The sequence below is a fragment of the Cryphonectria parasitica genome (genome assembly GCF_011745365.1).
Source record: "Cryphonectria parasitica EP155 unplaced genomic scaffold M406scaffold_5, whole genome shotgun sequence".
Taxonomy (NCBI): domain Eukaryota; kingdom Fungi; phylum Ascomycota; class Sordariomycetes; order Diaporthales; family Cryphonectriaceae; genus Cryphonectria; species Cryphonectria parasitica.
In genome coordinates, this window is record NW_024468913.1 from 1,730,960 (window position 1) to 1,750,167 (window position 19,208).

Consider the following 19,208-nt stretch of genomic DNA (forward strand, 5'->3'; position numbering starts at 1 on the left):
CAACTTGGTCTTCTTGGACCAAGTTCAAGAGCAGGGGCATGACTCCATCCTCGGTGAGGTTTTGGGTGTCGAAGGTCGGTTGCGGCGGACTGCTTCGATGAGCTTGCTGTAAATGATCTTGCCGCAATTTCTCGGACAAAAATCCAATTAGTCCAAATTCGCAGCCTGAAACATCGCATTTCAGAGGTTGATCATGAGATTGTTCATGCGTGTTTCTGTAGGCATGTGTTTGGAAGCCGTGCTGCCAGTATTTGCATTGCAAAACTCTGCATTGGAAGGGTCGTTGTCCGTACAATTGCAGGATTTGATTACATCTTTCGTGACATTCCGGGTCTGCGTTAGTGCGCCTGGCCCTCGGTGAACCGCAGAGGATGTCGTCGAAGGTCTGGCGAATGAGCCGAGAAGTGTCCGATGTCGAAAGGGGATCACGTCCATTTTCTTGGGTATCTGAACAATTATTCGCGTCCATAGATCAGTCAATGTATTCGACACTCAAAAGCTTCATGAAATGAGGAGTATGATCGTACCTTGACTCATCTTGCCAGTGGAAAGAGAATATGAGTTGCGAAATTGTGAGATTCGGCAGAGAAGTCCATACAGAAGAGGTTGTGTCCTCTTCAACGCCTCAAAATCGGCTTCATCCTCGCTGTTATACCGGCTCTCACCCTCAATCTCATCCTCGTCCACCTTGCTAAGATCTTGTATTTTTCTTATTTCCCAAAGCCTCTTAATCGCACGAACCAGAACAATTGATGGTTCCGCCGCCTTTGTTGACCGGAGGTACTGACAGACCAGCTCGAACCACATCTTTGTTGAAAAGGCATGAAAGCTGTATTGACCAGTAAGGACATGCTTTGAACGCTCATCGGGCGGCATGTCGGGGTCATGGTGTTGCTGGCATAAATAGCCTATACATCTCACAGCCAAATCCATAGTGGCCAGGTTCAAGTCAATCAGCTGTGCTCCAAGGTGGGAGCTGGTGACATATCTGCAGAGTAATTAGCTATAGGTCGATAAATCCTAGCGTGCGTTACATACTCTTTGGCGGTGAAGTGAACAAAGCGTATGTAGCCATCTGCAGTCTCGACGATTGGGCCGAGAAACTCGACAACGTCGAGCTTTGCCACCATATTAAAGACTTGGTTCCGGTCGTCAGGCCTTACAACCAATGCTTGGTGAGCTTCCTCAATAGTCAGTGGAGACGGAGAGCATGCGATCCATCCCAGGAGTCTCCGAGTCTGCTCCACCATTCGCCTGTCCTTTTGCTTTCCCAAGCGTACGATGATACGATGATAACTAAATGGCAGTCGGTCATTTGCAGCTAATTTCACTTCTTTGGGTCTGGGGCGCTTACGCTGAATCAAGATCTTCCGGGAGGACTGCCAACTCTCTCTCCATTTCTAACAAGTCATGCATTGTGTTGACCATGTCCAAAATGATGCGAGCGAAGAGGAACATGCCTTTCGCACGACTTGCCAGCGGCACCAGAAGTGTCCTTATCGCGATTTGTGCATGTGGGAGAACTTTGCGAGCCTGGTAAATTTCCTGGCTACGTTGACTGACATAGGTCTCAATGCTTCTTTTGTTGTGTTCGTGAACCTGTATTGCGGTTGGTACGTCACCCAGGAGCCGCGTTAGATCAGCTTCGAGGCGGCTACTGAGGATGAGTCTCAGTGATTCGCATAATTCGACCAGCCTAAGAAGTTCCTGGGCAAGTTTGCCACGCTCCAACTCGTTGATCTCGTCGACGCCATCAATGACGAGATAGACTGAACCAGTGTAGCGGATCAGAGAAGACAAAAGGTTGCCCGCAGTGGTAAGATTGCTCTTCAGCTCCTCACTCATCGATTCGCATACGATAAGTACGAGCTCGTCGTCTCTCCCAACCACTTGACAGACAAGGGAGTGGATTATTGACAATGCTGAAGTTTTGTCGTCCTGATATGTCAGAAATCCAAAGGCTGTCTTCCTTTGGATGCTTCTCAATTGGTCGATAATCGTGCTAGAGAGAACTGTCTTGCCTATGTGCAATCCTTCGAGAGCAGAAACAACAAGATGATCACTACGTATCTGGAAACCCGCTACGTGGACCGCGCGAAGCTGAACGACTTGCTGCAGGGCCTATTCGGGCAGGAATACAGCGTGGAGGTAAGTTCTATTTCGGAGCGCATGGCCCCGGACTTTTTTGCTAATGCTTCGCAGAGTTCGGGAGACACAATCTCAGTGGAGGCACCTAGAGCGCTCACAGAGGTGAGGTCTTGGATCCCCAGAGATTACTATGTTTTTCCTAACCGGGTCAAACAAGACCGAGAAGAAATCCGTTACAAAGACTAGCAAATGAATCGCCTCAGCTGGGAGAAGTGGGAGAGTCTGATAGGGCGCTGTAGGTCGGTAAGCAGGTGCGCCGCAGCGCTGACACTGCAGGATTGGCTCTGACAGTAGGGGTAGATTTGATATTTAACTCAAGACGAACTTTGGTTTACCGCGTATGAAACACATATCTGCATACAGTGTTCTTATAAAGTGAAATCAGTGTATATTGCATCCGAATCTTGAATAATCAAGTAGTTCAAGCTCTGAACGACACAGCTTTGAAGCCTTTGATCACTCGGGCTTCTGACGACTCAAATTTCTCGCAATTGAAGGTCTTGATAACTTTCAAATTGAATCCACAATTAACGTGGCGAGGCCTTGCCTCCTTTCTCAAGGCTCACACAGCAATCAAGTTGAAAATCAAGGAACTGTCTGACTATAGATGGCTGGCATGGCTCGAAAGCCGCTTTGGAGCTGAGGAACAAGCTTGGTCAGCCAGCCAGCCAAGCCCGGTGTAAGCCTTATAGCACCAATAGCCCTGACATAGGGATTCTTTGCAAACTTAGCGCCGCGGCGCTCTATAGTTTGTCTTCGAAGTGCCCTGGAGTTCGCCTAACGGGCTGCCATGATGTTACATATTAGCTCGTGCGGCCAGCGCATGCTGTCCATTCTCCCCGCACATGCAGGTCACGCTTCCAAGCTATCATCACTGAAAGTCAAGCTGAGACTCACACTTAGAACTTCAATTGGTCGTGTGAAATTGGTGCAAACATCTAATAAATCTAAGACCCATTATCACGGAACGCGTCCTGTGTAAGTTGCCGCGACTGGTATACCCGACCGTGCAGCCGGGCTGGATTAATTATGCAACGCAGCCTATGAGCATGGCCTCCGGATATGTGTGGAAGGATTTCGAGTTCAAACTCCCGGGCCTCTTCGTCGATGCAACCGAGAGCAGGGTCGGCGTGGTTGTGGCAAACAGAGATCAGAATCAATGGGCAAGCTCCCGAGTTGTGCGCTGCTTTGGAAGAAGGAAAGCTAATAATGTTGTAAGTGCCTCGTTCGCTGTTAAATCGGGAGTGCTTTGTGGTTGACGGATACCTTGCCCAGAGTTCTCACCGGCACAACTCATGGAGCAAGATAGATATCACTGACAACTGTTTCTATACAGCATGTCATCTTGCTGTAATACCATTCTTCTTGCACTTCGTAATTGTAATAGGCAGAAAATTTTCGTCGAAGGATGAAGACTTCATGTCATGCTACAGCACATTCTCATTAGCAATAAAAGCTTGGTATCCAATCTTGGCAATGGGACAGAGAAGTACAGCGAATCACTTTGGGGCAAGCCTTTTTCTTAAGATAACTAATCACTCCCTGTTCTAAGCATTGACACTGATGTACTGGCATCCCTAGGAATATGCTATAACGTTCACCACTTTGACTTTCCAGCCATATACCCTGTAGCCATCGTTGTCTGGTTTGTTTTGCGCGCTATTTCGCAGTAAAAGGGCTTGTATGAGCCGACAAGTTTCGAGAAAAAAGAGCAAAAAGAAGTAGAAACTCTGATAAGTGTGTGAAAGCACAAAACCCTTTGGCAGCATATTTGCAATGAAGCTATAGTTGCATCCATTTTTATTTGAAATGGACGTAGACATCGCAATATATTTGAAGTCAATATGTTAAGCTACAGACAGTCGGAGGTAATTTGATGGAGAAAGCTGCATCCAGTTTGGATTCTTGGGATGGATGTATATGGGGCTATAATATAAAAATTTGGCTCTAGGTACTAAGTACGGTCTAAGTCCTCGAGTACTTGAATACTTGAGTACTTAAGCAACAGGTGGTGTGCCTGGGGCAATAATGATGGTGGAAGTAAGGCGACAATGGTGTGCGCCCGCTCTCCGCCTAGCCATGGAAATCAGGGGATCCTTGGCAGTTCTGGGCGTGGAACGAGGTGGACTTGGCGCTAGAGCTTCAGTGGCCTGCAGGCCTAGCACAGCCTCAATGGCTCGACGCGGCATGTGGGAGCGTGACATCAATGGCAACTCGAGGGAAGATGCAACCATGATATTCTACTGCAGTGTGGTACATAACTTGGCACGATTAATGCCTCCACTCATTTTTCTTCTCCGTCACAAACCAACTCTCTTTGCCGCCGACCGATTTTCCAGTCGACTCGAAACCAGCTGCACGCCCAGCAAACAGAAATATTCTTGCCTGAGAGGCATCGATTGTTCATCATGTGTATCGTATTCACCTGTGGCGAACATACTTTCAGGAAGCAGGTCGAAGGATACGAGGGCGTTGTCTGTCAGTGTCACAATTGCGGCAACTACAGCGGCCATATCATCAAGAGCCACCCGTGGTTCACCTTTTGCTTTGTGGTAAGGTGGCGGACAATTTGCTATGATATAACACGTGCTGACGAAAACGACAGCCCCTGATCCCCCTCTCCTTCCACGGCTATGTGGACATCGTCTGCAACATCTGCAACTTCGCGCAGCCGCTTGATGCCCGCCCAGATGTTCAGTCTATGAAAGGGGAGACAGGAGGAGGTGCTAGTGGTGTTCCCTTGCAGCAGCAGCAACAGCAACCTCAAGGACCGCCACAGGGCTGGAACAACCAGCGCCCTCAGGAGGGAGGCCAGAACCAGGCACCTATGAGGTATGGATGAGGGTTTGCAATTTGCGGAACCTGTCCACTATCGAGGACCATGTTTATTCTGGGCGGCGTAATGGCGTTGCGAGCGTGGTGGAGGGTTCGCGCCTTATCAAGTCGAGCTTGAGCTTCAGGCTTTACTGGTTGATGCTCGCGTGCTTGGGAAGTGCTTCTGATTCTGTATACCCTTGATAAGAATGATGATGATACAGCAATTATCTTAATGAGCTTCGGAAACGAGGTTTCTCCCAGCTGTGGTGTTGTGCGTCAAGTTCTCGCCAGATGTGTCTCACTTTGCAGCCATGGACAGCCAGCCAGCCGGCCAGACGTGTCGTTTGCATGAGTCTCTCTTCCAGACAATATGAATCCCGCTCCCTCTTGCTCATAGACCAAAGTGTTGACCATTCAGACGGTGATCCACCTGCCACAAGCTTCTTGACTGGTGGATCGAGAAAAGCAACAAAGGAACAGGGTTAGGGTCTGATTTTCTGCCATGGTGGGGACATGACGTCTGTGCTAAGCCCTGTGAGGGGGAAAGAGAAAAGAGTTAGAGGGAGCTCCACTGGGCCGCGGCCTTCTTTTTTTGGTACTATTTGGATGGATGACATGGCATATGCGGCATCAGCACCAGCAACCTCCTCCAGTAAACAACATTTACGACATCGAGAGGCTTTTTGGCCCAATTGATCGAGTTCGCCAATCATGTTCTCTCATCAACCTTGAGGCACCTGCCGCCTTGGATCTCGTGGCCTCTCTGAGGAACGAAGCACAGACACGCCCAGTCCAATTTCAATTCTTTCAACGAACGACGACGACGTCGACGTTCATCGCAAGGGACACCACCGAATTCGCACGGCAACGGTCACAAGTTCGTCCAGCACACAAGGAGCATACCTTTCCCACTACACAAGCTCAACGGAACTAACACCTGCTGCTACGACTAAGTCCTAGTCCTTTCGAATCTCGGGTGACGGCTCGACATTAACAAAGCAGCCCAACCCCTGACTCATTATCCACTATTACGTCTGGCCGTACTCTGCCGCCCCGTAAATCGCCCACCCCCCTTTCAACAATGTCTTCAAATAAACGACCCGTCATGGCCCAGCGTCAAGAAACAGGTGCCGCCCTCCCCCCACGAACCTTTTCGCCCATGCACCAGGTCTCCGTCGAGAGGATCCTGCGTAACGCCACCGAGATCCCCTCCGGTCAGCCTCGCATCCTGCCCGCGCAGCAGCTCCTCCAGCAGCAGCAGCAGCAGCAGCAGCAACAGCTCCAGCAACAGCAGCAACAACAGCAGCAGCAGCAGCAGCAGCAGCAGCAGCAGCAGAGGCAGAGGCAGTCAGCGCGCCAGCCGCAGCCCGGATCGATCGCCGCAACCCGAGCCGCAGCAAGAGCCGCCGCGAGGAGGACGGATCCCGGCACAGGTGGCAGTATGTCTGGTGTGGTAGACGTGACGAGCAGGCGGGTGGTGCCGCAGAATTTGCCTCAGCGCACGACGAAAGTCAGCGAGAAGCTGGTGCTCATCCCTGACGCCCCAGATGATGATGATGATGTCGAGGAGGACACCGCCCTGCTGGAAGGCGAAGACGAGAGGGCCAGGAGGAGGGCAATGGAGCAAGAGGAGGACAGGCCGCTGAGGGATGTGGAGCTGGACGTGCTGAAGAAGCGTGGTGGTATCCGCGGGAAAAGCTATGCAGAACGGCTGCCCAAACGACAGCGTGCTGAAAAGGTCTCGAGGCTGACAGCCTATTGTACGGCCCAGTCCTTCAAGATGAAGGCCACGGCTGAGTTCCTGCGGACCAAGCACGAGGCAAAAACAAAACTATACGACGACTGTCTATACGTGGTTTATCACCTCCCGCTTATGTCCGGCATCGACGGATACCGGGTGCGAAGCAGACCGATCCTCAAGACGCCTGGAACGGGCAAGACGGTGCTGGATCTGGAGATCGAGAGGAGCGAGAGGAGAGACCATCACTACGGCTACATGGAAGACTACACCGGCAGCCCGCTCTCCTCGGAGAGTCCCTCCGTCCTACACCCTATACCGAGCAGCAGCAGCACCAGCTCAGACAACCGTGGTCGGACTATGGACAGCCAGACAGATGACCACCCAACCCTCAGCCCCATCAACCGCCTCGTTCCCGACGCCAAAAACTTTGCCGAGATGTTTGTCTTCTCGTACGGCGTGGTCGTCTTCTGGAACTTCACTGAGCGGCAGGAGAAGGACATCTTGGGCGACCTTACCTTCGCCGAGAGCGAGCGGGGAGGGTCTCTAGTCGTCCGTCCCTTTGAGCCCAACGACTACGAGACCGAGGAGTTCCACTTCGAGTACAGCGCCGATATCAAGCACCCGCGTATATTCAATGACATGATCACCCTCCTGCCGCGGTCCGACCACATGGTGAAGCTCGGCATCAGCCACGCTGTTGCCCAGAGCACAAAGCTATGCTCTTTCGAGGAGAGGATGTCCGACACGATGCAGGAAGCGCTGCCGGTGCCCAAGACTATGGCCACGACGGGAGACCTGAACATGGGGCGGGATGAGATTGTAAAGATCTTAGGCCGGCTTTTTAAGAGCCGGGTGGACATCAATCTTTGTAAGTTGTTTCTTTGGGGGGAGGGGGGCCTGGTCGGCTCACTTTTTCTACGCCGGAACAGACACTCATGACTAACCTCTGATGTAGCATCAAACATCCTGCCCGTCCCCAACTTCTTCTGGGAGTCCGAGCCCACTCTCCACCCTCTCTACATGGCCATCCGCGATTATCTCGAGATCGACCCGCGCATCAAGGTCCTCAACGAGCGCTGCCGCGTCTTTCTTGACCTCGCTGAGATCCTGTCCGACACCGTCGCCGATGCCAAGATGTCCGTCATCACCTGGATCGTCATTATTCTTATCGTCATCTCCATCGTCGTCACCGTCACTGAGGTTGCCCTGCGCTTCACCATTCTGCAGAAGAGCAACAACAACAACAACAACAATGATAGCAGGGCTCCGACGGTGAACGCCAGCATAGCGGAGAGTGATGTCGTCGGCGGCGGCAGCAGTGGGGGCGTGGTGGAGGTGTTACAGCGCGGGAGCGTCGAGTGGAAGCTCGCCCAGGCCAACATCACCGTGGATGAGCTGCGGCAGTGGGCTGCCGGCTTAGGCGAGAGCGAGAAGACCGCTGTCTGTGGTGAGGAGATTGTGCCGAGGACATTTGTGGGCGTGTAGTCTCGTGTGTGTGTGTGTGTGTGTGTGTTTAGTCAAGCCAATTCGAATAGTCAGCATAGCGTGGTTGCTTTCTGGTCATTTGCTTGCGGATACCCTGGAACAGATTACAGATCTAGCCAGATAGATCATTCAAACGTGAACAAACAAGGCGTCGCTGAACCTCTCCTCTTGCAACTCTGCTCTAAAGTATCCCAGTCCGATGTCACGATCCGTTCCGAGATGAAACTTCTTGCACAGAACTGTACGCGGACAACGCCAATAGTCCTGCTGCTGCCGTTGCTCTAAAACAAATCTGATCACACGATAACACGCGACCTTTTGGTGAAACCAGCTCACGCCACACCTCGCATAGATCGGACCAGATAAATCACCAGAGAAAAATTTTTTCTTTCTTTTCAATATTTCCAAGCTCATTAATTACACAGGTCTCTCTCAAAGGACCTGCTCTGATCTGATCAGAAGGAAAGGCGCCTAGATTGTACATACAATCGAACTCTTTAGATTGATCGAGCGAGGGGAAAAAATGAAAGGAAAGGAAAAGAAAAGAAAGGAGAAAAAGGGAAACAAGCGGAGAAAAGAAGTTTCTTCATGTCTGCCGGATACATTGCGGCCAAGCACTTCGCAACCGGGGAAGAAGAAGAGAAGAAGTAAGGGGATAGTCCAGCTCTCGCAAGCTGCATTGACCTGATCGCTCCGCATCACGCTGCACCCTTGTTAAGGCTAGATAGGATAGTGTGCAAACTTGAGTATCTGAGAACCTGACCTGCCGTATTATTATGACTCAAGAAGAAGAACCCCAAGGTCTCGCAACATTTTGTCAAAGGGTATTGATGAAGTGCTGTCCCGCAAGTGAGGAATCTGCAGGAATGAAAGAAACAACCGTGAAGCACTCTAGTGGTATCATTTTGGATTTGAAAAGGAGACATCGACAAGAGAAATTGGGTAAGAGTGTCCGCCCATCCCGGTGTAAATGGAACGAAGGTCCATGTGCCTCGGTTGAGATGTCTGTATGCGAACCATGTGCGCGTCGCGAAGTGATCGCCGGTCGCGTGCCATCCTCCGATACGCAGAATTTGTCCTCGATTTTTAGCGAGGGACGGGAGGGCGGGAACCAGGAGCTTGGGTACCATCCATGTTGTTGGTTAACTCGGCGACACGAGCCTTGATACGTGCAACGCGAGACTCAATGCCTGTCGCTGTGTCAGTACAGATACAGTCCAAGGAGCCATATGCAGTGCTAAATGATGGTTACTTACTCTCCTCGCCACTGGTTCCGGGAGAATCTGACGGCGGAGTAGGGGCCGACGGCCGGCCCTGCGTCTCCTTTGGTCTCTGCTGCGAGGACTGTTGGGCTGCAGCAGCACGCTCGGCTGCGTTCTTGCGGATCTGCGCCCAGCGCTCGATGGCTGGCGCTGTCTGGGGCTCTTTGGACTCGTTGATGGGTCTGGGCCTGGGCTTCGTCCTGGGCTGACGCACACGCTCGGGCTCGGGCGCAGGCTCAAGCTCAGGCTGCTGCTCGACCCTCGTCTCTTGAGGGTTAGGGGACCTATGTCGCTGGATAGGCGGAGGGGTGGCATCATCTTCCTCGTCGCTTTCTGGGACGAAAGCAGGCTGATCATCGAGCGGCCCCTGATCGAACCGAGAAAACTCATCGGTCGCCTCCTCAGCATCAGCAGTATTGACCCGAGAATCATCAGCTGACGCAGCAGAGGGCTCGTACACCGGCTCCGCGTAGTGCGCTTCCTCTTGCCGCTGGGGGGACATTGGGGTGACAGGGGCAGTCTCGACATGTTGCTGCTGATGAGGAGTCCGTTGTCCAGGCGTCTCTTGCTGAGGCGTGTCGGACCTGATAGGCGATTCGGGTGCCGGTGTTGATGCACCCCGGTCCGTCTCAGCGAGGGCGGCAGCTATGTCAGCGGGTGCGTTCTCTGGCACCTTCGAAGCCCGCCTCTGCCTTCCAAACAGCCTGCGGAAACCGCCTCCACCCTTCTTCTCTTCTTTGTGGAGCTTCTTGTGCTGCTTCGGGCTGCCTTCCTCTGCAGGCTCGGGCGACGCCATGTTGTCGCGTACCATATCAAAACTGGTATTCTGCGCCTCTTCTTGAGGAGGCAATGGGGGCAGTGGGGAGTTGTGGCCCATCTCTGAAGCTGCCGGGGTAGAGCCCAGTGGCTCCTCGTGTTGCTCCTCACGGGGTGACCGCATTGAAGGCGAACGAGGCAGCGGTGATGGCGATTGCTCTTCAGGCACGCTGCTCCCTAGGAGTCCGTTGGACTGCATAGTCGACTGTCCAAGGCCGCGCCCCGCCATCGAATTTGCCAGATAGGCTTCACGAATAGTGTCCTTATCATATTTGTTTGCCCACTTCATCGCTGGCGAGGCTTCCTTCATGATCATCGGCTGCAGCGTCATCACACTCTGTGTCTTCTCGGCCACCAGCTCAGCGTCGGTACGACCCCGACGGATCGGCATGCCCTGCGCTTGCCGTCTCTCCCGCTCTTGCTTCGCCTGGAGCTGTTGCGCTGCGGCTTGGATCTTGGCCTGCTGGTCGGGACCAAGACTGCTCTTGCTCATTGCACCGGTCGTTGCACTGCTCTTCAGACGGCCGTTTTCCAAGACGTTCTTCCCAGCAGTCGACTTGCGTCGAGACAGGCTATCCTTGTCCTTGTCCTTCCGTCTCCAGCTGAAGAAGCTCTTCTTTTGCGCGACGTACGCGCCCTCTGCGGGTTCGGTTGCCGCACCCTTGACGACCTCCTCGAAGACAAGCCATCTTCCATTCCTAATAATCGTCTCGATGACTGCACAGCGGCCGAAGGCTGACTTTCTCTCGGCAGTCTCTTCCGGTGCGAGGCTGTTCATCCACACCCACCAAAAGGCCTCATCAAGGTCGACCCTGTTAATGCTCGCAAGCTCGCCTTGCTCGACGACGGACCCCGACTCCAGCCGCGGCCTGTGTGATTGGGCAGATTGTTGTCGTACGGTCGTGTCGATCGGAGGAAGCACCTTGTCTGGGGGCAGGAGACTCGTAGGACTGGTGGCACGGTCGTCAACAAATCCAGACGACAGGAAGTCGGCCCAGGACGGCGTTGTAGGTCTTCCGCCTCTATTAACGCCCGAAGCCGGGGTCGTTCTCAATCCTGTAATGGGCTGTGGTGCAGGTGCGGACAACATATCGTCGTCATCGTCATCCAAGGTGCTCTGGAAACCTATGTCTTCAAATCGTGACCAGGAAGCATCTCGCAAGCTTGTAGAGTGTTTTGCGCTGGAGACGGCCTGAGTCTGATTGGCGGCAGCAATCGCTCTCAGTACTCTATGACACTCCTCCGTCAAAGCTGCGACGGGATCCTCGTATGCGGAGAAGCGCTGCAACGAGTCGTCTCGGTATTGGAAGTGATTTCCACGGCGGAGCAGAGCGAAGGGTGTCGGCGAGACGGACTCGACAATCATCACCACTTTGAAGGTGGATGCCTGCATCAGGATCGGTCGCTTTGGTGGGTATTCGGTATCCTGGAGCAGCGACTGCAGAGACCTCGGCAGCATGGAGATGGTCCCAGGACCCTGTTGTGCAGGACCGAGCGTTCGAAGGTACGCGAAAAAGAGGTGACTTGTGGCGTCGGCGGCTCTGTGGACTGTCAGTCTCCTCTCTCAATACAAGTGTAGACAAAGTGCAATCGAACTCACTTCAACCACTCCTTGTACCCGCCATCAAAACCATTGCTTGTGTCTTTGTGCTCAAATGCCCACCAGGCTGCCATGCGAGACAGCTTGCGACCACCAAAGCCGTTGGCCCTGCCGTGTGCTGCTATGGCCGATAGGAGGTCGAAGAAGCTGAAAATGATACTTGTGCGAGCGCCATTCTCGACACTAAGCGGGATGAAGGTCTTGAAAGAGTCGCGAGCCATGTTCGAGTCTGCAGAGTGCCGGTCAGCCACCCATTGCCCCATGTCCCAGTGTTTGCAGAACAAATACACCGTGCATACCTTGCTCTCCTACTTTGAACAGCTCGTAGGCGTCCCAGCCTACCACACCACCCTGCAGTCGGCTCCAGCACCATTTTATGACACCCGTGATGACCTGTTTTCTTCCGATTTAGCATCGAGACGTGTGTGCATATGCCCGTGAAACGTACCATCGGCTCGGTCATCCGAAGCTCCTGCACCAGTGCCTCGCCTCGTAGCTCATGATTGTCGAAGAAATGGCGTATGAAAGTGCGGACAGCGCTGGGATCTGAAGTCGGCCGGAAAGGGAGGAGCAGGAAGGGGTGGTCGAGAGCTGCGCATCAATTAATTAATCAGCCAATTCATCAGCATCAGTCAGGTTAGTCCGTGGTAGGACGCGACGAAGAACAGGTGAGAGATATGTATAACTAGTGAATACACCTAGGACGAAGATGGCCTAAGACCAAAGGAATCTTGCAGGCGCGGGCGGGCATGAGAGATGCAGACGCACGATTGATTGAACCACATACCTCTAGTCTTGATCTCGTCGGTGCACCGCTTGACGAGCTCGTGTACCTCCTCGGGCTCGACCCAGGATCGAGCCCAGGCATCTGTCCATTGTGGTTTGGCTGGCTGCTGGTCGAGGTCAGAGTTGCCGCCCTTCTTCTTGGACTTGCCGTCCTTTTTGGACCGCGAAAAGATCCCCATCGTTCTGTGTCAAGGGATCGCTATCGGATTAGATTGCTCAGGGTACTTGAGACATTCGAGCGCAAGGCGGAAATCCACTGGGCGCGGCAGAACGCGGTTGGCGCGTCTGGTCGGTCCGTAGGGAAAAAGTGTTGTGTAATACTTTGAGAGTCGAAGATGTTGAGGAATAACCAGCCTGGCCACTTGAAGCAGCGGGCAATCGGACTTAGAAACCAGGAGGTAATTTCGTCGGATCGGCGGTAGGGTAGATAACTCGGTCGGAATCGTCAGTGGTCGCCCAGTAGCGGCTCAATGTCGCAAAGTCAAGTCGTGATATGGGAGGCTGAAGCGGTGGGCTTAAGGGGTGATTTAGTCGAATGGATTGGAATGGTCAAAAGGGTGCACCACTTTGGGGAGAAATTGCCCTTAACAGTAGGACGGGGGAGGGGTCGAAATAGAAAGAATAAAAGGAAAAAATAAGGGTATCGAGAAGATAAAAAAGAAAAAGGATCGACTAGAGCACGATAACGAGAGAGAGAGAGAGAGAGCGAGAGAGTCGGGAAAAAAGAGAACCGTGTGGTGATAGACTGGAAAGGACCCAAAGAGAAGCAGAAAGAGAGAGAAGAAAAAAAAGAGTGGTACCGTCTGTGTGTGGTAGAGGGGAAGCAGCTCTCAGGGGTAGACAGACTAGAATGGGAAAGGAGAAAGTGATTGCAGATGGGACCTGCTGCACCTTCTGCGCGGGTGCAAGATTGTACAGGTAACAATTGATAGGTCGCAGGTGAAATTAATTGGACGTGCCCTGTCACCAGTCCGTCAATCGTTGAGACTACTACCAACCTTAAGGCCACCAATCCTCCTACTTGGGAATACTACTCCGTTGCCGAATGTACAGATTAGAATTCGATCATCCTCTGGAGGGCTAAATCCGGAGGTGGCCCCGGCGAGGGAAAGGGAAGAGGGTACTGTGTACATCGGACAAGGAATTTCTCTCTAGCTATACATTACAAAACACAACACATGATGATGCAGAAGGGGATACCATGTAACTTACCAAAGTTGATGGAGTCACCACCAACGGCCCTGCGCTGAGCAAATGGCCTCGTTCCCGGGGCAATTAGGAGGAGGACACTTGGGCCAAGGTCGGACAAGGAGGCCATATCAGGTGGCGTAGGACCTTGACCAGTGGTGGTCGCTGTATTGGTCGTGCAATGTATTGCCTTGTGCCTCAAAAGAAATTAAAGGTGTTGAGGGGAGCCCTCAGAATAAGCCAGCTGTATGAGGAAGGGAAATCAGACCAGGGTCACCCCCCTCCCCAATTGATGCACAGTACAGCTCCGGCTTCAACTTCCTTTCTCCCTAATTCTCCTTGTCTCCTCTTCGGCCGTGACCGAGCTGCTATTCCTCGCCAGGCGAATCACCACTGCTGGCTGGCAGTTTCGGACGTTGATGACGATGATGTTTGATGTGGCTATAAATTTCTATAGTGTTGGATTGTAAGAGGGGCAAGGTGGATCGATTGATCATGCTCTCTCAATTTAAAACATCAACATATTTGTTCCGCCTTGTCTCTATAGACTGCACAACATCGCTGTCAATGCCCGTCACAGCCCCACCACTAACCATGATCGGTCATCAGCACAAGGGTTTGGCAGCAGTGCTGTAAAGCTTCTGCATACTCCATTATGCGTGGCTAAGCTGGGGACTACTATGGTACATGGTCGGGGGGAAGCTATGGACACCTTCGCATCCTAGCGGCTGCAGTCCACGGGCGCCAGGCCTCAACGGGGCAGGATATGATTGATAGCCAGGCCTGCCAGGGTCAGCTTTGGCCAAGCACGCTAGGAACGCCAGGAACGCCAGTTTGGTCCACCTCTCTCTTTCTCTGATCCTAGAGGACCACATTCGCCGCCCCGCTATGGTGGGTTGATGACATGAGAAAATCTCCGCGCCAGGTTGGACAGAACTTTGCTAGTCAGTGCATACTATTACATAGCTGCAGCAGGAAGGGCTGAACTGCTTTTCGGGAGGCTGCAGCGCACGGTATCAAGAAGAAAGGACTGAGATGCGCTCTTTTAGATCGACCTCGTACGCTCTTCGATCATAATTACAGGGAGCAGATGGGCAGATCGTTTCCAGCTCACGCCAGTCACCTCGCTACCTCGTCAGTCAACGACTTCCTCCCTAAGCTCCGCGGCAGACGGACCGTCCTGCGAGTTTGACTATCCCATCACATCAAATCACAAGTAACAGTACTATGCACATCAGGGAATCGTCAAGGGTTGGGTCCAACCGTCTTGGCCCCACATGGCTTGTGCCGGGATGACACCCCACCTTTCCTCTTCTCGAGTGTCTCGACCCTTGCATGAGGGAAGCCACGAGGGGGCTACAGGCGAGCCCTTTTCGTGATCGATTGCGCTTTGGGTGGCTGCTGCCCTGCCAGCGCATCATTAGCCAGGCTGCTTGAGAGATGGCCAAGCGAGAGCCTGCGGCCATTGGCTACCACCTCGCTCTATGCGCTGGCAGTGCATCGCCAGACATGAACTGAGAACCACTAGATGCCCCCCTTGTGTCTCTCTAAACTTGCCATCACATAATTAGGGCCTTTTCGTCAGGATAAGAAGAGGCTGAACGCCCCCCGTACCACTTCACATCCCAAGAAAGAGGGACCTACCAAAAGCACCAAACTAATTAGAGGCCCCCTGCATCACCAGTGACAAACAATGTCGGACGGGTTTCCTCCAACCTCTCAACCTCGTCGGCACCGTGTACCACTCCTCAGCCAGACCGCCATACGTACCGACCCATCCCAAATCTCGCGTCGGTGGCTTGCTGACGACCTGCATTTCGCCATGCAGGTTTCGCCTCCGGACCTGCATCTGCCGTACTCCGCCCCCCCCCCCCTCTCGTGTGCCACGCGCCTCTGGGGGCCCCAACTGATTAGTCAGACCGTCCCGCAGGTTTGGCATCTCGGTACTTGAAAGATATATTTGGGGGCCAACCTGGAAACCGACTCACTTCAATGGTGGTGGTGGTACATGTGATCTTTCGGACAAAGAGAGAGACAGCTACACAGAGACACAGGTCGCTCGATAGTCCAGCTGCAGGTTTAAGCCCTGTACTCGCCCTCGCCCAGATCTCTGGGACAAACAACACAACCCGATTGGGATCGGCCACTATTGGCAAAATGTCTAGGCATGAATACCACCACCGTCGCGGGCGTACCCACAGTCGTGGGGAAATATACTTTACGCCAGTACAAACAGGAAGCGACCCTCTCAGGTCAATTGCTATCATCCAGGATTTGCGGGAGATGGGCATGCATGGCATGCACGCAAGTAATTCTGCCCTTACATAGTGCGAACGTTCGGTGCAGTCTCACCTCTCGCGAACATCCAAGACATTAGGTAAGGCAACGAACGAGAAGGAACTGTTCTGAAGGCGTCCTGTCCAGTCCATCAAACGAATCCCGCTCACCTATCCCACAACATGGGCATCTCTCGCAGCAATGACCATCGCCCTCCAGTCGTGACGACAAAAAAAAAATTGAAATAAAAGTAAGATGAAGATGAGCCCGGGCTCGAGATAGGGTGCATAGCCCCGGCGTCCACTCTCCATTGGCCCACACCCACCGATCTTGACACTGTTCTTATACAACCCCATCTATCCATACCGCACGGGCTCAGCGCCAAAGTGAGAAGTCAAAACCCGGACCAAATTTCCAGACTGGGCTATCAAGATACTCTTTTCGGAGTCTGCCGAACCAAGATATCATATTGACGACAGAAAACGGTCATCTTGGCTAAAAGCAGACACCTCGGTGCAGCTCCCCCCCATAGACAGGGTCCACCGGCGGACATCTATCCTCGACGATAAGTATATATTGGGAGCTTCATCGCAGCGCTGGTCATCATGAGTAGTGCGTACCCAGTGATCATGCCAGCCCTGAAAGATTTATCGACATGGACCATAACGATTCGCAACGTTGAGAGTCAATGGTGCCGTCCCCCAGAGCCACACTGTCTATGCTTTATTTGAGGTGAGCTGCCGCCTAGGGCAGCGCTCTATCAACTCTCTCCAAATCCGTATGTCCTGACCCGACTGAAGAACCACGGCTTGTTATTATCATTTCGAAGAGTGAACTCATCCCATACGTCGCTGGTCTTATTGAAGCTGTAGAAGCCCCTCCACTGGAGCTTGTTGTTCCGAGCCCCCTTGCCCGCCGACCGCAGGCTCAGCTCCATGCGATACAGGTAGTTCCCGCCGCCGTCAGACTCCACGAACAAGTCACCCTCGGAATCCGCGAGGCTGACCTCTTTCTCCCCGTCACCCGCCTTCCCCTCGTAGTCGGCAGCGGAGCTCAGCTTCCACCTCGCAGGCAGTGCAAGGTGCATTACGCTGGACGGGAGATGCCCCATCGCGCCGCCCTTATGGACGGCCATGTTTTCCTTTGTCATGTGGTGTACCACCGCCGAGGGTTCGTCGACCGTGCAAAGTGAGATGGCCGTCCCGTCTCGGAACAGGCGCAGGTAGCGATAGTAGGTCACTATATGCACAGGGCTGTTCCAGGTAATCGAGTTGACTTGTTGGCCGGGCCGGATGTAGTTCACGGTGCTTATGTAACATCCGTTGAACCTTATGCGCGGCCTGCGCCGGAACATTTTTTGCCAAGACGACTGGTACGTTGTGTTGAAAAGGGCAATTGTTGTGGCGTATGCCTCTTCCTCTTGCCTCTGAGCGAGTTCGTTAGGGTCGAAGTCGGCGTCAGAGAGACCGCTGAGGATGGCGCGTTCTCGCCGGGTGGATTCTAGGAGGGGCCGCCAGTTGGGGTGCACCTGGAAATCGTAGTGCATACATGTGAAGCCGAATTTGGAATCGAGGCAGATGTGCCGCCAGACGCTGTCTTCTGTGCCGACGAGCCAGGCAAAGCGCTTGCACACGCGAGACAGCCGGACGTAATCACCTACGTCGGCTACAGCCACGTCTCGCAGGATGTGGACGAGGATCTCTTCGGGCAGCGAGGCGATGGGGCATGGAGGTTGGGGCATGCCTTTTATTGGGGGCGCCGCGGGCTCGATCTTGAGTTCCGAGAAGCTGATGACCAGGTCTTCGGTCGTCAACGCCTTATTCTCTGACGACCCTGTGGTCGACGGCTCGTGCACAGTGGTCGTTGGCTTGACCGGCTGTGCTGGCTTGGCCCATGCTGATGCAAAGTGCTTGTTCTTGTATTTCTGGTCAACTTTGTGATCCATCTAGATCAGAGGTGACATGTTAGATGTAGGCAGCAACATGGCTTGATACAATAGAAGACGCACCCTAAAGGCCTTCCGGTACAACGTCAGACTGTCTCCCAAAGAGCCTTGGGTTTCCTTCTCAACCGCGCGTTCATAATGATCCAGTGCCGTGACCAGCTCTCCTTTCCCCTTGTCATCTTGCTTCTTTGCCTGTATAGGAGGTTCGGGTTCATCGAATGCTCTGGCCTGTACATAGTCCTCATCTGTGTCGAAGACCTTCGGCTTCCCGGAGCTCGGGTGGGTTGCACGGGACGGTCGCGGAACAGTGTCCTTGGAGCTGTCGGAGAGTATGGGTACAGTGGTCTCGCCTTCCTGCTGCTGCTGTTGCTCTTGAGAAGTAGACACCGCCGTGTTTCTTGCTCGCACTTCAGCGCGCCATTGCTCACGAAATGAGTCGAGCTCCGGGTTGACGTCCCGAGCAGCGTCCATGGTAGATAGGGAACGGATCCGCGCCGCCGGGGGGGGGGGGGGGGGCGGGGAGGTTGATTATAAATTCATCGACTGGACAATTAGTGAAACCTTTGCGGAGGCTGAAGACAGGAATGTGTTACAGGAGCGACTGGAAAGCTCTAAGAGGGTATATCATGCTCGGGCAACGGTTTTGCTCATGACATTGGGTAGTTCAGGCGGTGGTGGACGGGGAGAAGGTATGATGATCGCGTGTAAGTGGTTTCGCCGTAGTAGTCATTGCCCTCTCGGCGTCCTGAATGAGACTCCAGCATAAGCAGCTTATCTTATCAGTGACGGTATGCTGCAGCGGACCCCTGCATTAAAGTACTTGGTAGCATGTATCTCCAATTTATGTTTCTCGTGAAGACGGATTCGCCTATTCAACATGGAGACTTTACATGCTTGTTCCTACATACTAGAGGGTTGGAAGAGGGAATGTACTAGACTTCGAGCCATAGATACATAGTAATCACTCGAATTCCCAGTATCGCCTCCTGAAAGTTTGTAGAGTGGCGGCCGAGGTCTGGACCCCAAACACCGCGAAACCGGAGAAGGAGCTCACCAATGACAGAGCCGCAGTGGGGGTGACATCATGTACTTGCCGCGATCCCGCTGGAGAGCTGCCCGCGCCGCGCCCTTGCACTGACTGCG

At 53.2% G+C, this 19,208-nt stretch overlaps 6 protein-coding genes across 6 annotated transcripts; 3 read left to right on the forward strand and 3 right to left on the reverse strand.

Annotated features, from left to right (window-relative positions):
* Positions 1-180: 180 nt before the first annotated feature.
* On the reverse strand, positions 181-1,398 carry M406DRAFT_330871 (uncharacterized protein; the record flags this gene model as incomplete). Its single annotated transcript, XM_040920570.1, has 5 exons — positions 181-215; positions 528-698; positions 789-988; positions 1,039-1,296; positions 1,355-1,398. The coding sequence occupies 5 exons, from the start codon at positions 1,396-1,398 to the stop codon at positions 181-183; spliced, it is 708 nt and encodes a 235-aa protein (XP_040775498.1).
* A 657-nt stretch (positions 1,399-2,055) lies between these two features.
* Positions 2,056-3,502, forward strand: M406DRAFT_330872 (uncharacterized protein; the record flags this gene model as incomplete). The annotated part of the gene is made up of 6 exons (XM_040920571.1): positions 2,056-2,148; positions 2,203-2,250; positions 2,388-2,391; positions 3,101-3,126; positions 3,162-3,362; positions 3,485-3,502. 6 exons carry the CDS (start codon positions 2,056-2,058, stop codon positions 3,500-3,502), a joined length of 390 nt encoding a protein of 129 aa, XP_040775499.1.
* A 1,054-nt stretch (positions 3,503-4,556) lies between these two features.
* Positions 4,557-5,355, forward strand: M406DRAFT_291650 (uncharacterized protein; the record flags this gene model as incomplete). Its single annotated transcript, XM_040918977.1, has 2 exons — positions 4,557-4,700; positions 4,754-5,355. The coding sequence occupies 2 exons, from the start codon at positions 4,557-4,559 to the stop codon at positions 4,988-4,990; spliced, it is 381 nt and encodes a 126-aa protein (XP_040775500.1). The 3' UTR covers positions 4,991-5,355.
* A 715-nt stretch (positions 5,356-6,070) lies between these two features.
* On the forward strand, positions 6,071-8,191 carry M406DRAFT_43739 (uncharacterized protein; the record flags this gene model as incomplete). The annotated part of the gene is made up of 4 exons (XM_040924231.1): positions 6,071-6,179; positions 6,318-7,574; positions 7,662-8,005; positions 8,072-8,191. 4 exons carry the CDS (start codon positions 6,071-6,073, stop codon positions 8,189-8,191), a joined length of 1,830 nt encoding a protein of 609 aa, XP_040775501.1.
* Positions 8,192-9,277: 1,086 nt separating this feature from the next.
* M406DRAFT_43569 (uncharacterized protein) lies at positions 9,278-12,834 on the reverse strand (the record flags this gene model as incomplete). The annotated part of the gene is made up of 7 exons (XM_040924224.1): positions 9,278-9,428; positions 9,537-9,613; positions 9,713-11,810; positions 11,870-12,098; positions 12,169-12,262; positions 12,318-12,460; positions 12,657-12,834. 7 exons carry the CDS (start codon positions 12,832-12,834, stop codon positions 9,278-9,280), a joined length of 2,970 nt encoding a protein of 989 aa, XP_040775502.1.
* Positions 12,835-16,880: 4,046 nt separating this feature from the next.
* Positions 16,881-18,536, reverse strand: M406DRAFT_346593 (uncharacterized protein; the record flags this gene model as incomplete). Its single annotated transcript, XM_040922208.1, has 2 exons — positions 16,881-18,065; positions 18,129-18,536. 2 exons carry the CDS (start codon positions 18,534-18,536, stop codon positions 16,881-16,883), a joined length of 1,593 nt encoding a protein of 530 aa, XP_040775503.1.
* Between the last annotated feature and the right edge of the window lie 672 nt (positions 18,537-19,208).